This window comes from Rhynchophorus ferrugineus, unplaced genomic scaffold (genome assembly GCF_030347505.1).
Source record: "Rhynchophorus ferrugineus isolate W39M unplaced genomic scaffold, kcgeb_rfMv2 rfM9, whole genome shotgun sequence".
Taxonomy (NCBI): Eukaryota; Metazoa; Arthropoda; class Insecta; order Coleoptera; family Curculionidae; genus Rhynchophorus; species Rhynchophorus ferrugineus.
The window spans coordinates 36,071,727-36,089,337 of NW_027472588.1; the positions used below are offsets into that span (position 1 = coordinate 36,071,727).

The 17,611-nt window shown below is 30.3% G+C and overlaps 1 protein-coding gene across 3 annotated transcripts; it reads right to left on the bottom strand.

Annotated features, from left to right (window-relative positions):
• Nucleotides 1-446: 446 nt before the first annotated feature.
• On the bottom strand, nucleotides 447-16,657 carry LOC143202826 (adenylate kinase isoenzyme 1). 3 transcript variants are annotated; one of them, XM_076414650.1, is made up of 5 exons: nucleotides 16,518-16,657; nucleotides 5,608-5,745; nucleotides 2,370-2,614; nucleotides 2,185-2,311; nucleotides 447-613 (listed from the first exon to the last, which is right to left on the bottom strand). In XM_076414650.1, the coding sequence occupies exons 1-5, from the start codon at nucleotides 16,533-16,535 to the stop codon at nucleotides 536-538; spliced, it is 606 nt and encodes a 201-aa protein (XP_076270765.1). In that variant the 5' UTR covers nucleotides 16,536-16,657; the 3' UTR covers nucleotides 447-535. The 3 variants fall into 3 exon arrangements, with proteins under 3 accessions (XP_076270765.1, XP_076270764.1, XP_076270766.1); XM_076414649.1 differs by lacking the exon at nucleotides 16,518-16,657 and adding an exon at nucleotides 13,017-13,173; XM_076414651.1 differs by lacking the exon at nucleotides 16,518-16,657 and adding an exon at nucleotides 8,621-8,762.
• Between the last annotated feature and the right edge of the window lie 954 nt (nucleotides 16,658-17,611).

A 17,611-nucleotide genomic window follows, 5' to 3' on the forward strand; every position in this document is an offset into this window, starting at 1 on the left:
ATATATCGTTTACCATATTTAAAAAAAAATTGTTCATTGTTTTATATTTATTGTTATCAATATTTTTAGAAATATATCGACATATTATTTTCATTCTCGAAATAATTTTGAAATAACAGCGATATTTCTAAAATTCCTTTAAAATTAAACATCGAAATTCACTAAACATTTAAAACTAAGTACTACTTTGATAATATTTTTTTCAATCGAAAAATATCGGCTGTATTTATAAAATATTGATTAAAAAAATATCGAAAATGTCGATATACCGATATTTCTTCGCCATCTCTAACCAGTTCCTCATTTAAGGGATAATGAACGCATTATATACATTCTTCGGTCATTACTTCTTTCGAATTAAAATCATTCCACCAAAGAAAAAGTGTGTTTCCAGTACTAATTTCATACATTTTAAAATAACTCATAAAATATAAATAAAACAACACTTATATTAACAAATAACAAGTATATTGCTTTCAACTTTCTGAAGTGTAAATAAATAATATATCATTAGAGGCGTTCAGTGTGCTAGTATTTAGAAATTAGCTAATAATTGATCGATGAAGCCCGATGTTTCAGCGAAAATTTCTTCGGGCGATCGTTCAGCGTGGATCTGAAACAAATAAAAATCATAATTACCATCATAAAATACACTACAAGTGTTATTATATAAAAACAAACTGTTATTTACAACTGCATAAAACGTCTATATCCATTATATATTCTTTAATTCGTTGCAATCATATTGTCATATTGTTTTATTATATGATTTAATTTTTGCTATCAATATTAATAAAAAAATCCAATGAATGCTTGGGTTCATAATAATAATTTTACATTTTTATGACGAGATGACAATTGACAAAGTTGTTAAAGTAAATATTTCTTATTTAGTTAAAAGAAGAAATCTGTGTTAAGTACAATTATTAAGTGTTACTAGTTTCTAGGGACTTTAGAGTTATGTAGTTGTCAGATATACAAAAGTGTGAGTCAAGAGAGAAACTGCGTTGTATGTTGTTGTTTGTTATTGTATATAGATTTAGATAGGTGTATTAAATAAATCAATTTGTTAAAACTAATCTCAGTATATCAATTACCGTAAAATTTCATCAAAAGTAACGTAATGGAAAGAAATAGTATTCTAAATCAAGAGTTATATACGATTTGTATTAAACCTCTAAATTTTGAATCTCCATTTTTATTTATTAATGTTTATCTGTAATGGCCTTAACCAGCTTGGTTACTGGCGTGACTGGCATCATTTACCTTGTTGGATTTTACACCATTTCGACAATCACAATCATAAATTTACGACCACGTATCAGCAGAATTTGAACCCGCGCCTACCGCAACCGTAGGAGAACCGTACTATCGCCTTGACCACTATGCCAACCAAGTCATTGGTATTAACGTCAAATATAGATATTGATTTAGTCTTAACACATTTCCAAGAAACTGTTGATTAAATATGGTAGATTCATCATTTACAACACGTGCTGTCATACCATTTAATCATATAAAAAGTCAATGTTTCACAGGTATAAATAGTCAGAAAATAATATCTCTTTTTCGATAATGTTCATGTACCATATAATTTTATGCTTTTCTTTCAATTAATATATTAGTGATTACAATAATTTTTGCTATAACGGTCTCTATTTTTGCATATTTTACCTTCTTTCAAGTACTTTGCATTCTATAAGCACTTTGTCAAAATATTACAATTAAATATTCATCATCACAATTCGAATTTAACCATATATTACTGTTGTACCTATTGTGTGACAATTAAGAAATGACACAGCGACAAAAATAATTCCAATTTATGAATAAAAATCTGTGTTCTATGTTAAATTTCAAAACTTCGTAGGAAATTAATTCCTAATATATTTGCTGCACGTGATATATGATATTCCGTCAACTTGTCATCTATCTTTAGTGTCGATCCAAAGAATTGCAGTTGTTTTATTATGAAAAATGATTATGCATAGTATATAAACTATAAATTATTAAATGTAAATCTTATGACACTATTAAAGTATATGTGCTTCATCCTTATACTGATCGCATGTCATAATATATCCATTAAATACATCATAAATATCAAGTGGCTAAATTTAATGAATGCAAATGGCCGGATGGCAAAAATCAATTAATAATTTATAACAACACAAATCAATTTACCCTTCTTAATTTTTCAGGATACTGCTGAATGACGTGGTCATTATGAGTATTGAATGTATGAAGCCTTTTCTTAATGGTCTCTTCGTTGTCGTCAACCCTTCCAGATGTCTTCGCTCTCTCTAACAACCTACAAAAAAGACATATTCATTAAACAATAAAACCAGTACCGAGTCGTCAGATTTTACCTCGAAACTAAGGTTTCTTCTGAGGCATCAAAGAAAATAACCAAATTCACAGGAGCAATGCGCTGTTCGAACAGGATGCCTTGTTCCTTCTCACGTGGGTATCCATCGATGAGGTAGCCCTTAGATGTAGGAAGAGCCTGTAATATGGCCTCCTTCAAAAGTTCCAAAACGACATCGATGGGGACTAGTTCTCCTCTCTCCATGATGGCGGTGAGTTCTTTTCCTCTAGGCGAACCGCTACTGACCTAAAATATGAGTATAGTATTTTAAAAAGTATTGTACAACATTATATGACTCTTTATCTACGTTATCCGTTCTAGTTTTGTTTTAAATAATCGAATAATAATTCGTTTATACTGAAATTTATGCAACACGCAATATATATTAAAATATTTTATATCTCATATTTTAATACATATTACAATATATTATTATATATTTTATATTAACGTATTATGAACAACAACTCTAAACAGATAAAAAAAACAATATAATAGACAGAGAAAGTAACAGAAAGATAAATATATAAATATACTCATAACTGAAGATTCAAATCAATTAAAGCAATACATTTTGTTGATTGTTTTTCAATATTACTTTATATAATTTTCCATTTTATATTTTATTATTTTCTAAGTATATGTTTTTGTTTCATATCTTTATATCTATACGATACTTATTTTTCCTACACTTGACGAAAATTGATAATCAATTTAGATCAAAATAACTCGACCCTCGCAATCGATCAGAAATATTTAACCATAATCGATATAACAATTCATAATTATGTGGCGATCGCCACAACCCTTTAGGCCACCACGCATTCACGTACGGCAAGTTCAAAGGTTGGCACGCCGGTGGATTGGTGCCATGCAATTCCAAGCTATAAAAGACGATCACAACGACGTCTCGCCCTCTTCTCTTTTCTTTTCTCCACCCCCTTCTAACAGTACCACTTCCACAGCGCTACCGTACTTCCTTTACTTAACCTAATATCCTGTCAATTCTCCCGTCGACCACAGGTATCAATTTAATATACAAATAAACAAGTATTTCTTCAGCCAGTGTTTTTAGTTCTCGTGCAAATTCCTTCCAAAAATAGTAGTGAGTGTTCAGACAAGCAATCGCATCGACAGCCATTCATTCCGACCGACCGACCGACCTACAATTGGTGACCCCGACGTGATCAAATTGCCTTACAGGTAAACCAGCTCAACACAAGCCACTCGACAGGTGCTTGACACGTACATGGAAGGATATCACGAGGAACGAAACCCATCCACATCACATGGTCGACGACATCCCACGAGACTAGACTGATGAACGAAAACCATATGTATAACATCAACACATGAACACCCTTGCATCACGAAACGGGACACGTAAGGCACGACAGCTATAGGTACCCTCAAACAAATCGGACTTGGGGCGACCAAGATGAACAACGTCCTGCTACAACTTCGATGGCAGCTGATCCAGTAAAACTCCTCGCTCAGGTTGGGATCCCCATCTCATCAGCAGTCCCTGGGCGATTGGTTGCGTGATTGCGGATACACTCCGGAACCTGCACCACATAGAGATACGTTCCACGGTAGCTCCACTAGGAGACAAACATTCCTACAATTAAACAACTCTAGTACCATCTATCTAGCAGTAAGTAAAAGAACGTAGGTGGTGCTGCAAGTGAGAGTATTGTACAATTGACACAGTTTATATAGAGAGTTTTTCAATTAGATTGGGTAGATATTGGTAGGCGACTTTTTAACGTATTGTCTATTATAACAGGTGTACCGGAAAGTTATTACCGGTTTTTTTTACAGATGTCGCTAGGCTTAAGTATGCAGTGTTGTGATTTGACACACATATCATTTTATTCTACTGACGTCTTAGATTTATACCGGTGTGGACATGTCAAGTTTAGTGCCTAAAAAGGTGCATTACTTTTCTCATTTAATCAAATGAAAAAAGCTGCTGAAAATCATTGTTTTGTGGTAGAAACTTACGGTGATGTGCAAGACAAAGAACTTTCTGGTAGACCGAAAAAGTTTCAAGATGCGAAACTGCAAGGGTTATTGAATGAAGACCCAACCAAAACTCAAAAACAATTAGCAGAACCATTTAATGTGACCCAAGAAACGATTAGCGACCGATTGAGAGTAAAGAGGAAAATCCAAAAGATAGAAAGATGGATGCTACATCAACTGAATGACAGGGAAATAGAAAATCTAAAAATAGTCTGTGGAGTGCTGCTTCAAAGGTATGATCGGAAGTCGTTTCTGCATCGAGTGGAAAATCCTAAGCGCAAAAAGTATCATCGTCGATCGACTCCAACGCCAAATAGTTTTAGTCGCAAGACAACACTCTGTGTTTAGTAAGACCAGAGTGGCGTGGTGTATTACGAACTCTCGAAACATGGTCAAACAGTGAATAATGTTCGCTACCGACAACAATTGATCAATTTGAACCAAGCGTTGATCGAAAAAAGCTCAGAATGGGCCCGAAGACACGGTAAAGTTATTTCACAGCACGATAACACGCAGCAAAACCGGTCAAGAAAGCGTTGAAAGCGAATGGATGGGACATATTATAGGACCCACCGCACTTTCCATACCTCGCCCCGTCCGACTATGAACTTTTCGCTTTGATGGGATACGCATTTCCAGAGCAGAATTTGGAAGAATTTATAAAATAGCCCAATGAATGGTTTTGCTCAAAGGACAAACAGTTTTCTTGGGATGGCATCCATAAAATACCAGAAAGATGGGCAAGGTGTATAGAATCAAATAGCCAATACTTTGTATAAATAAATTTTTTTATTTTCTTGAAACTGCATTTTTTGTTCGAAAAAAAACGGTAAAGACTTCAGTATATTTGCTATAGTCACTGACCCCAAATTTTATCGAAAAATTTTATTTGCCAAAGAAATAATTTCTTGGGTAAATATATATATATATATATATATATATATATATATATAGCTCTAATTAAGTCAGATCTAAAAAAGAACCGATTAATTCAAAATTTTATTACTTAATTTAAACGATGTGATATTCTATACACAATGTCACACAGAGCTTGTCCATTACAATATCAACCTGCCTTTATTCAAAAAGTTAATAACTATAAGTTTGAAGTTATTCGGATAACATACAACTGATTTGGATTCGTTTCTATTCCTATTATAACTTAATATTAGGTTTTTTATTGATATTTTCGAATACAACTATATATATTTTACCTCATTTCGAAGAAGATCCCCTGACGAAAGATGAGTGAATCCATACTTTTGTACTATCCTGTCACATTGCGTACCTTTCCCTGAACCAGGTCCTCCCAAGACCCAAATGATTGGAACCTTAAATTCGGGTGTTGGGGCCTAAATAATACAATAAAGTTATTACCTTACTTACACCTACTGTACAACTAAAAATTGTTTATGAATTTGTGATGGTATTTATATATATATATATATATATATATATATATATATATATATATATATATATATATATATATATATATATATATATATATGTATATATATATATATATATATATATATATACATATTGTTGGATATATAATTAATTGGGGGGTGCGCCTACAGCTGACGTCTATATGGATATATCGATATTAAAAAAAATCGATATTTCGATTCGACAATATATCGATATTATCGATTAAAAAATCGATAGTTAAAAAAATATCGAAATAGCGGAATAATGAATATATTAAACTAATTTGTTTATTTAATGAGGTTGGAAGGAAGTTTTAAAGATCACAGAACATCCGCTGCGATGCTTAAGTAAACGCCAGTGTCGATGATTTGTTTCCGTTCTAAAAAATATCGATATTAAACATGAACCAAGCTCTAGACATCAAATCGTTAAAAAAAGTTGATGATATTCTCTAAAATATCCTGATAGATCAATATATTTCGCCTTACAACCTGGATTTGAAACTAAACATTGGCTATAAAATAGTTTTGAACCATTTAAACAAAATTGGATACAAAAAAAATATCGATACCTTGGTACCAAGTGGATTAAAAGTTAAAAGTTCAATAAACCTAGTACCAAATACCAATATACTCCAAACACAATAATATATAAAGATCATAGTTTAAGCTAGGGATGTTGGCCACCCAAAATAATATCGATATTTGGGTATATCGATATTTAAAAAAAATATTGATATATCGATATAGCGGAGGAAATAATATCGATATTTTTTGCAATAAGTATAAAATATATAGATATTTTACAAAAAATATATCGATATTTTTAAGAAAAAATAAAAATAGTTAAATATTGGTCTAAAAAAATTTTTTTCTAATTCTAAATCAATTGATTTATCGGCCAAAAATATCGATATCTCTTTCCGAAAATATCGATATTTTTTCTGCATCCCTAGTTTAAGCCCTAAGAAAGTTCCCATACATCTCAAAAGCCCACACTGAGGCAAAAGGCGCTGATGAATGTCTTTGGTGGAAAAATGACTGAAGCAGATGATAACGACCAGATTAGCAGAACCAGACCAGACCGACCTTAATTGGTCAATAGCAAAGACGTGTTCAATCACATTCACGCTTGACCATACTCAACTTTGGTGACTGGGTAAAAATTGAGAGAGCTTTATTCAATGTTTTGATGCATCTTTTGTATAGCCTGCACCAACTAAGCTTTTTTCCAAAACTCTGAATTTTAATGGCATAAATCTGGTTGCTAAAGAAATGCATATTTTAAGTTTTTTCTTCAGAAATTTCAAGTTTACAGTAACGGAATTATGGCTTTACCAGAAAAGTGACAAAAAAAAACAGACAAATGATTTTTGACCCAAACCATAGGTTCATTATTATACCTCATATTATTTTTATTACTAATAAATTTACAGGTTTAAAATAAATATACTGTATTTTTACATTAAAATTTGACGTAACGTAACATCTCAAATTATATTTTTAAAATCATTATATAATTAATAATTAGATTTAAATACATTTTATTGTGAAAAATCGGTTGAAATTATTCCAATGATATAACCTCGGATAATTATATTTGTGTAATAATATATAATCAGAATATAATACCAAGTACCAATTAAATCACATAACAATCATGTCAGCATTTAAACGAATTACCGAGATGTACATTAAATATATTTTATCCCCCATTATTTTAACTTGAAACAACAATAATCCTATATATTATATAAGAGCACTAATATAATAAAATTCTAAATTACTCGTATGCGAGACAGCGAAACAACAGTTAAGCATAAAATATTATCATTAAATATATCTTTTCGTAATAATTCATTTTAAAAATGACACTCAGTCTTTTCTGATATTTTTGTTAATTAGCAGAAATATTATTTATCTTTTTCTCAAAACCACACACACAATTTTGTCAAATAAAAATCTGAACTGTTAAAATTCTTATTTTTGTGAACAATATTAATGCATATATTGTTAGCTAATTTCCTATGTTATGTTATTTAATACATTAATTAAGATTAATCATTAGAGAAATTGATAAACCTTAATAAAAATTATATTTTCAGAAAATTAACTTCACTGTCACATCATAAAACAGGTATAATAGGTCTTAAATATAATTAATACTAGCTATTATGTCGTAATATATTATTTTATATGTCACAATATAAATATTTATCTCAATATCAAATGAAAACTAGCAAGCTGAAATATATTATTTATTGTTGTAGTTATATTCTTATATAACGCAAAATTGTTTAGATATTCCATAACTATTTTAAATTATAAGAAATCAATGTTTAAGAAATATATATAATTTAATAAAAATTTGATATAATAAAAATAATATAGATATTGATACACCTATATCAGAGATATATTTTATATAACATGATTACTTTATAATAAAACAAAAATATTACTAAGATCTAATTCATAATTGCATTCTATATAATTCTTAATTTATTTCTTATTGCTTCTAGTGACAGACCAGAATATGACTAACTCTAAACAGTAACAATACTCTTACGTGATTCAAAACAAATTGTTCCTTTTTTAAATTTAATTATTTAATGAAATGATAAATAAGTTATTATTTGTGTTTTATATGTTATATTATTATTTTACTATATAACAGATACATATAAATATGTTATATCTTGTTTGGTATATTTATAGCAAAAACAACACACTAAAAATAAATGAAGCACCATGTAACTAAAATTATTATATCCGCCTAACTAAATCCACTTACCATTATTATTTAATGTTGATGCAACCTGATAAAGAACCACTCAAAACAAATGACGAGATAATAAAGTAAGTGTCGCGCTGCTGAACGAAAAAGCACCACGATCTCGGTCAGTTCAAAGTTACGCTACTACTCATCCAAGGTTAGAATCACCGAAAATAACGCGAATCGTCCACCAAATAATAAAAACTAGAAAATTAACTTTTACATAATTTTGTTGCGATTAATTATGTTTTTACCGTATAGTCGTTCCAGTCAGAAAGTACTAATTGTTATACGCGGTAAAATTCTGCCTTATTAAGTGTGATTAATATCAAACCGAATAAGATAAACGAGTATATCGGCGTTAAATTAGATAATACCGTCGAATTTTTACTGTATACATGTGATGTATTACTAATAAACTTCAAGTAGTTATTTATACGTCTAGTATTTTATCATGTAACGTTGTACTTTGAAATATTCTTACGTCAACGTAACAAGAACCACAATAAATTTTGTGGTTAAATATTTACTATTGTCATACATATTCAACAATCTTTATGACTTTTAATAATTTTATAATCGCAGTGCTGAGGTCAAAAATAGTAATAACACTTAATAAAACGGACGCTTAACTCAGGACAATGTTCTGCGATTTTTTTTTGGAGTTTTTTCAACAACCAAAAGTTCCAAGAGGCTAAATCAAGCGAATTGTGGAATGAAATGAATTTATGGTATTCATCGTTTTGCACTCTAGACCCAATTTAATAATTTCTAGCCAATGATATGTAACCTTCACAATCAGAAATAGAAAAATTGGAAACCTGTAGAGGATGTAAACCACAGACGAATCGACCAATTACTCGATATCCCTCTGAGTCCATCCTCCCCTGGATGGGATCGTATTTACCAAAAAGTAGCTTACAGTGATTATATGCACATCAGTAAATATACAGGGACATCGATTTATTACAGAATAAATCGAGGTTTGAATAAAATCTGAGGGACAAAATGTGAACAACAAAAAGATGCAAAATGGACAGAAAATTGTTGTGTCATAAGATACGTTAAACCTTGAACTTACGTAAATAATAAACTACGTATTTAAATAACTTACGTAGCCAAAATTACTAAACTAAACATTAGATATGTTTATTGTGTCATTTATAATGCATGAAGATAATGGGGTAAAATATATAATATTAAAACGAAAAAGTAACAAATTAATATCCCAGTGCAAAACATGTCAATCGTTCGGACACATCAACAACTATTATAACAAACCACCAAAATGCGTGGACCAAAGTGTGCTGGACCTCACTTATCATTAATGTGCAACATGTCGGAAAATGTACGACCAAATGCTGCCATTGTGGCAAAAACAACCATGCAAACTATCGCGGATATGAGATCATTAAGGAACTCAAAAAGAGATCCTTAAAATAAACCTAAAGTAGTGACGAATGCCTCTTAAGCCGGCTTCATTGGCGCAGTGGTCAATGAGACAGGACCTGCTAACAGGTACTCCTACTGCTACAATAATCGCGGGTTCGAATCCTACTGGGGTATGGATGTACTTTATCTTTGTGATTGTAATCGTAAATGTCTTTATAGGCAACAGTGGAAAATCAGACAAGGAATAAGCATCCCAGTCACACCAGTAACCAGGCTGGGTGAGATCGGATGTCTTCTGGGATGACCTCTAAGTTCGTCACTAGCCAGTCGGCAAACTAAATGCCGAGGACCGTGGTTCGGAGCTCACGTTAAATGGTCCAGTCCAGAAAAAAAACCTTATTGGTAAAAAGGACATTTTAAAATATCTTTCAAAAAATTAGAAAAGCTTCTAAGACAAAAATTTCACAAGGTTCTAAACTATACAGTACAGTTGTGGATGAATCCCTTCATCCAATATAGAACAGCCTAAAAATTCCGACGACGTGCTAGGGCTAATAATGCAGATGCTATAAGACCAAAACCTAAGACTTAATCAAATGGGGAGCAGCATTCAAATACTTAACCCCTAACGCTAACGGGTTAATGCGACATCAACGCGAATTACAATCAATTCTTTTGATCATGTAAATGTTTAAACAATAGGGGACTCAGTGGAAAATAGCTTAGTTGTAGTTATTTTTTGGTAACTTAAGTCAGATTACAGTTAGTCGTATGCTAGTTTTAATTAAAAAATTTTTTAAAAACCTTTAACAACGTTTTCGTAAAATAATTAAAGCTGTAAGATTATGGAAATGTTACTTAATCTCACTTTCACATTCGGCGAAATGATTCAACACGTTAACCATAAGGGGCCCTTCTACACATTGATAAATTTCTAAGAAAACCATTCGAGTAATAGTTATTTCAATGCAATCAATTATTGAACGAATATGTTTCCTTTTGAAGGAATTATAATGACTTTAAAATTTGTTATTTTGCCACCGGGTAAAGGATCGCTCCTTCTGTGCATTGGCGTGATGAAACTTCCTTGATAATGTCACCCCGCACGAATATCATGATTTACATCTTACTATTTTTGAATAATAGTAATTTATTTTTATAACTTAACTATAATTTAATTGATAAAATAATTATTTTAAGGAATTACCGTAATATACCACATAGTTTGAAAGTACTCTCAAACTTCAGGTCTTTAGCTGCTTTAACTGCTTTATTTGTAGAAAATTTAATTTCTAAATCCTTATCCTGTAATATCTGACATTTCATTTTATCCATGTCAAAATCGTGACATAGCTCTGTCAATAAGGCTTTTTCTTTTTCCGAACATTGTGCTTCTGCTGTTCAATTCAAGGAATAATTATAGTAAAAACTTCAGAGCTCTAAGGACATGTAAGTACGATATATTAAGATAAAATTAACATAGAAAGTTCTAGTTCCCCAAAATAAGTTCAAAGATATGAAATTCATAGCTCCAAACAAACAAAGCATTCCTTTGAAATATCTATAGATTTCAAATAACTTGTTTGACACAAACATTTAAAGGAAACATGTAATTATAGTGGGTAAGGTTATAACTACCCATTTTACGCAATCAACACTTAAATTAGACTTATCATATATTTCTATAAGCACTGGACGATACTTCGTCTCAAACCCCAAAAAGAATTAGGAAAAAAAACAAAATCGTTAATAAATGTATGTTATAGGCCCAAGACGCACAGGACGTTTTTCTTGCTGACTCCTTCGGTGTAACCGTTCCGATCTCTGTACGATCAGTATAGTATACTGGTATTTGGGTAGAAGATTGCAGTTCAGGATATAAGGCCACAGAGCCATGTTGAAGTATTTCACTCAAGGACTAGTGGAATTTGGGGAAACAAAACTTGGAACTTAATTCCATACTATCCATAAATTATAGACTATCCCATGAAAATTTAGATAAAAACAATTCTACTTAAAAGGCCATCAAATCAAAAGGTACAATAGAAGTAAGCTGCAACACTGTAAGCAACATGTGTTACTGGTAGTTCGAAAAAAAACCAGTATGTTCGTGTCTAGCTTTATAATCTTTTTCGATCTTTTTGCCATCTTCTTCAATAAACTAGTTCAATAAGTAAATTAAAATATTTTTAAAAATCTTATACGTTTCATAACTTAGACACCTTGTATATTTTTCTATACCTAATTTATCATTATAAATATAGCAATATGTCAAATGAATAATTCTACGATTGTATGGCAAGATTAAAAGACTAAATATATAAAAAATATACGTATTAATTTTAGTCAATTCCTTATTACTAAAAATTGGAATATTCTATTGGACATATTGTGGCCAATAAAAGAAACATTTTTAAGATTTCAATTGTGTACCCTTATTCTCATAATTTTTAGAGCAAACTATAAATAGAAACAACATTAGAGAAATACAAAAACACTTAAAATATTTTGTATTAAATTTTACACGTTTCATAGCTTAGATACTTTTTGAACCATACCTATTTTATCATCATATATATAACAATATGTCGAGTGAATAAATCCATGATTGTATAGTAAGATAAATAAACTAAATATGTAACGTATTAATTTTAGTCAATCGTTTATTTTTTTAGAATTTTACACTAGACATATTTTAGGAAATAAAATAAACATTTTTAAGATTTTAATTATTTACTCTTTTTTTTTGCCATTTTTATCGAAAAAAATCCGATTATTATAATCGATTATAGAAATACAAAATACAAATAAAGTGGTGTATTATTCAAAGTCGAAATAAAATCTTAGTAAATAAAATTAGATGTTAATTATATACATAGATTTGATTATTTTAAATCAAAAAAGCATAATTTGGCTTCGCTCGAAAAAAATTTGTGACTGAATTTTTTTGTTTGATAAATCGTTCAAAACTATACCGTATTTATGGAACAATTAAAAAAACAAACAAAAGGGTATAACTTACTATGAAATATATAACACAAAGCAATATCCATAGTTGCCGATTAACCATGGATGGTAAAACTATCGAGGGAAAAGCATTTTGCAAATCACGGTCCGACCATCGACCAGCTGAAAGTATTTCGGGCAACGTGGGTGCTCCAGAAAATAAATAACGAACGAACGAACGTCAGATAAGCATTTTTGCACCTTGTCTCGGCTATATCGTCAAAATATTACGTTTTTATTACCTTAACACATGCCAAGATCAAACCACTGGACGATTATAAAGAACAGCTGTCAAAAGCCAATGGATTCGGTATTTTTAGATCGGCGAATCAAGCTGGGATACCAGCCAAAAATATCGATCGAATATAAACAAATTTCCTAAGACGAAACCTCGTAATACGAGCGGTCTATAAAACGTGCCGGTCTTTGAGACATCATTTATTGTTTTGATTAAGCATGAAACAGCAGAAACTGTTATCGACTTTTTTGTTCCATTTATTAATGCTTCAATACATTAGCTAAATTGCATTCTAATGTTTAGATCATGTCATTTAACAAGTCTTTGTTCTGACACATACAAGGGATGGACAAAATAATATGAACGCCTGACATATACACAATATTCATTATAAATTAATTATATTAATTCATTCATTACAAAATCAATATTCATAATTGCAAACTCCCCATAAGAATTCACTTATGTTGAGGCCTGGTGACCAGTGAAGGTCTTTGATGATATTATGTTCGCCAAACCCAGATTGAACCTTTTTAATCGTACATAATAAGTCAATTGATAATTCCCCGACCTGAAAAATAGATGGCGCTACCAAAATTAAATCCATATGTTTTTAGTTAGCCTTAACCCTCAAAAGATGCCTATATAAATTTGACAGCTGTCGGATCATTAGTTTGTGAATTATAGCATCTTGAGTGACGCAACTTTTGTTATTGTGAAAAAAATTGATAAAAATGAATTTCGCGTGTTGATAAAATAATTTAATGAAATAGCAGACACTCTAAAAGTATCAACTGAACGTGTACATCATATCATTCAGAAAGCTCTGTGCAAAGTGAGTGCTACACGAGCTCACTTTTGACCAAAAACAACGACAAGCGCAATAAACCCGAGTTTTTGCGTCGATATGTAACAATGGATGAAACATGGCTCCATCATTACACTCCGAAGTCCAATCGACAGTCATCCGAGTGGACTGCACACAATGAACCCGCTCCAGATCGTGGAAAAGCGCAACAGTCGGCTAGCAAGGTTATCTGTATTCTGATAACTCTATCTGGGGATGCGCATAGAATAATTTTCATTGACTACCTTGAAAAAGGAAGGACCATCAACAGCGACTATTACATAGTGTTATTGGCCCGTTTGAAGGACGAAATTGTCACCACACCAATTGACACCATATCACAATCAGTGAAAACGATGGTAAAAATCCATGAATTAGGCTTCGAATTGCTTCCTCATCCACCCTATTCTCCAGATCTTGCCCCCAGCGACTGTTTCCTGTTCTCAGATCTCAAAAGAATACTCGCTGGGAAGAAATGTTCGTCGAATGAAAAGGTGATCGCCGAAACTGAGGCCTATTTTGAAGCAAAAGACAAATCGTACTATAAAAATGGTATCGAAAAGTTGGAGGGTCGCTATAATCAGTGTATCACCCTTGAAGGGAATTACGTTGAATAAAAAAAAACTAATTTTGCCAAAAAAAGTTTTTTACTATGGGAGGGCGGGGACTTTTCAATTGACCTGTTATAGGCACATTGTCAACTTGAAACGTGCCAGTATTTGCCAGCAAAATGCTAGTCATAGTAAGAAGTGCATAATTGGCGATTTCGAGATAATATCTTTAAAGTGTTCTAGATATTATCTTTAAACAAAAGCATAATTCATTCATTATTATTTTATTTACACAATTGATGTTTGTATTGTATATGTATTTGATACATGTTTATACTGTTTTGATTTTGTCAACTAGACATACTTAGTAATATATATCACAGTGCTAATAAAGTAAATATACGTTTAAATCACCAAATAACACAACAGTGTTGAAGTGACTATAATTAAAAAATATATATTATACCGATATGTTTCATGTTGCATCATTGCTACAGAACTAAAGATTGTCAATAACATAGTTTTGAACCATTTATATAGAAACTGATATCAAGAGAAGCTTGATACTTCTAGGGGTTCTTACAAGGGAATTTCACAGTATTCCAGGGAAAATATTAATGGACCGAATTGTGATTTGCTGCTAAAATTAAACAAAATCAAGCCATTTTTGATATAATAGTATACGAACGATTGCAAAGCCTACCGAAGGTGATGATGATGATGAACGAACAAAGACTTCATCAGAAGAACAACTTCTTCTTAAACAGAACTTAACGCTGTCTATTAAGGACCATTAAAATCAATGTTTAAAAGCATTTCATTCAATTAATTTGAAGTTTTGTAAAAAAATATTTATTTTTCCTTATTAAATCAAAACCAGAGCTTTTCAACATCAAAGAGTTTACTTTCTAAAGGATAAACTGATAGTTGATGACATTTACACTTTTCTATTTATTTACAGCACAATTTAAATAATTGTTGATCAACGACCATTATACTAATATCAATGTTTGATTTTTAATGCAGTTTCTTGTAGTTTCTTGACCTCATCAATCCAAGAACACATTTGTCTTGATTATTCAATCCTATTTGATAAATGTACTACACATAAATGTAACATAATGTAAAAATAATGTTCGACTTATCTGTATAATATCTATTTAAACACATAATTGACACAATAAATCATAATTATCTTTAATAACGTGTTAATGTTACTATTGTGTTGTTTTAAAAGAATTTACAGTTATTAATATATAATTATAGATGTATAATGCATATAAAAAACATATATATATATATATATATATATATATATATATATATATATATATATATATATATATATATATATATATATATATATATATATATGTATCAATTTTTACAATTACTATTTTGATAGTAATGCTATCTCATTATTTATTAACCATTTTAAATATAAATAATCAACATTTCAAGTGTTTTTTGCATATTTATTTTTGTATAATTTTAAATAAACAGATATATTTGTTTAATTTTAATGTATATTTATTTTATGTGTATTTGTTTTTTGGTTTATTTAGAGAAAATATAATCGACGATAAACTATTACTCAACACCCATACTGTAAATCTGAGTCATACAGGTACTTTTTATACATGGAGTACTAGATATATTATGTAACTATTGGTACTATATTTAAGGAGCAAATAAAATTATATCATGACTTCTTCTTCTTTATAATTTTGTCTATTAATTTTAAGTCACAATAATAAATAATGACTATTCTTCAAACTTCATACAGCAAATCTGACTCATGCATTTTTTTTATCTTTTGATACATACGGACTAGCACTAAATGCTTAACTGAAATATACTTAACTGTAAACCTATACTTACATCATTTTCATCGGACATGATTAAAATTAATCTACTCTATCACAGGTATTATAAAATTTCTAATCAGACACTGTGTGAAAAGAGCAACACAGGAGTTGTTTGCTTTATGCCCAAGCGTCAACTGGTCTCGACGGTGGCTTCGCTCCTAACCGTCTAGTTGTAAAAGATTTCGATCGATATTTCGCTAAATAATTCAGGAAGTTTCATATAAATGAGGAGACATTGATTTGTTTCCCATCTAAATAAGTAAAAGCCATGTAATTATTATATCCCATTATTTATTATTCTCTAATACTTTCTATATTATTAAAACAATCGATATAAAATTATGAGTTACTTTGTCATTGTGTTATTAGACCATAAATTGCTTTCAAACGCTCATTATACTTATTAATTAGTAATTAATTTAATAATTTACCTATTAACTAAAATAAAATTGATTAGGCATATACAATAAAATATTGTATTTGATCTTATCCACAACGACATTTTCTATGCATTGTTGAAGTTAAAGGTCCATCTCATAATTCCAGACAAATAATTCTAAACACTGAATGTATTATGTTTAAATTGATTTAATACAGCACCATCTAGAGTCAACTGTTTGAACTGAACCACAAACCTGTAAAGTTTTCTCTGTGTAAATAATATCAATAATGCTTCTCAAGATTCTAATTCAATGTTTCAAATTTTAAAAAAATATATTTTTACCCAAATATGTATCCGTTAATGGTAAATATCATTACAAAAATTATTTATAAATCCATTATAAAAATAATGTATGTACTTTGTATTGTATCTGTTGAAGAGATTGCAAGTTTTCTGAGAAAAAAACTACCTTTATATCAATATCCAGGAAGATATGAAACCAATACCATTGTGATGAGACAATATGTTTATAGTCTCTTACGACTATCATAAAGATTAATGGACTGGAAACTTTTACTATTCATATCATATGTTGAGAACCTACAATATGGAATGATAATGACACTTGAAATATAGATTATCTATATTTAAAATGGTTAATAAATAATGAGATTACTATTCAAAATAGTAATTATAACATATATAATATATATAATATATATATC

Bases quoted from the DNA above. Each gene is read 5' to 3' on its own strand.
- LOC143202826 (XM_076414649.1), bottom strand. From the start codon at position 13,064: ATGGTTAATCGGCAACTATGGATATTGCTTTGTGTTATATATTTCATA. The intron at 5,746-13,016 runs GTAAGTTATACC...TGTATTATTTAG, and splicing joins TTTGTGTTATATATTTCATA to GCCCCAACACCCGAATTTAA. The intron at 2,615-5,607 runs GTAAAATATATA...CTCATATTTTAG, and splicing joins GGGATCTTCTTCGAAATGAG to GTCAGTAGCGGTTCGCCTAG.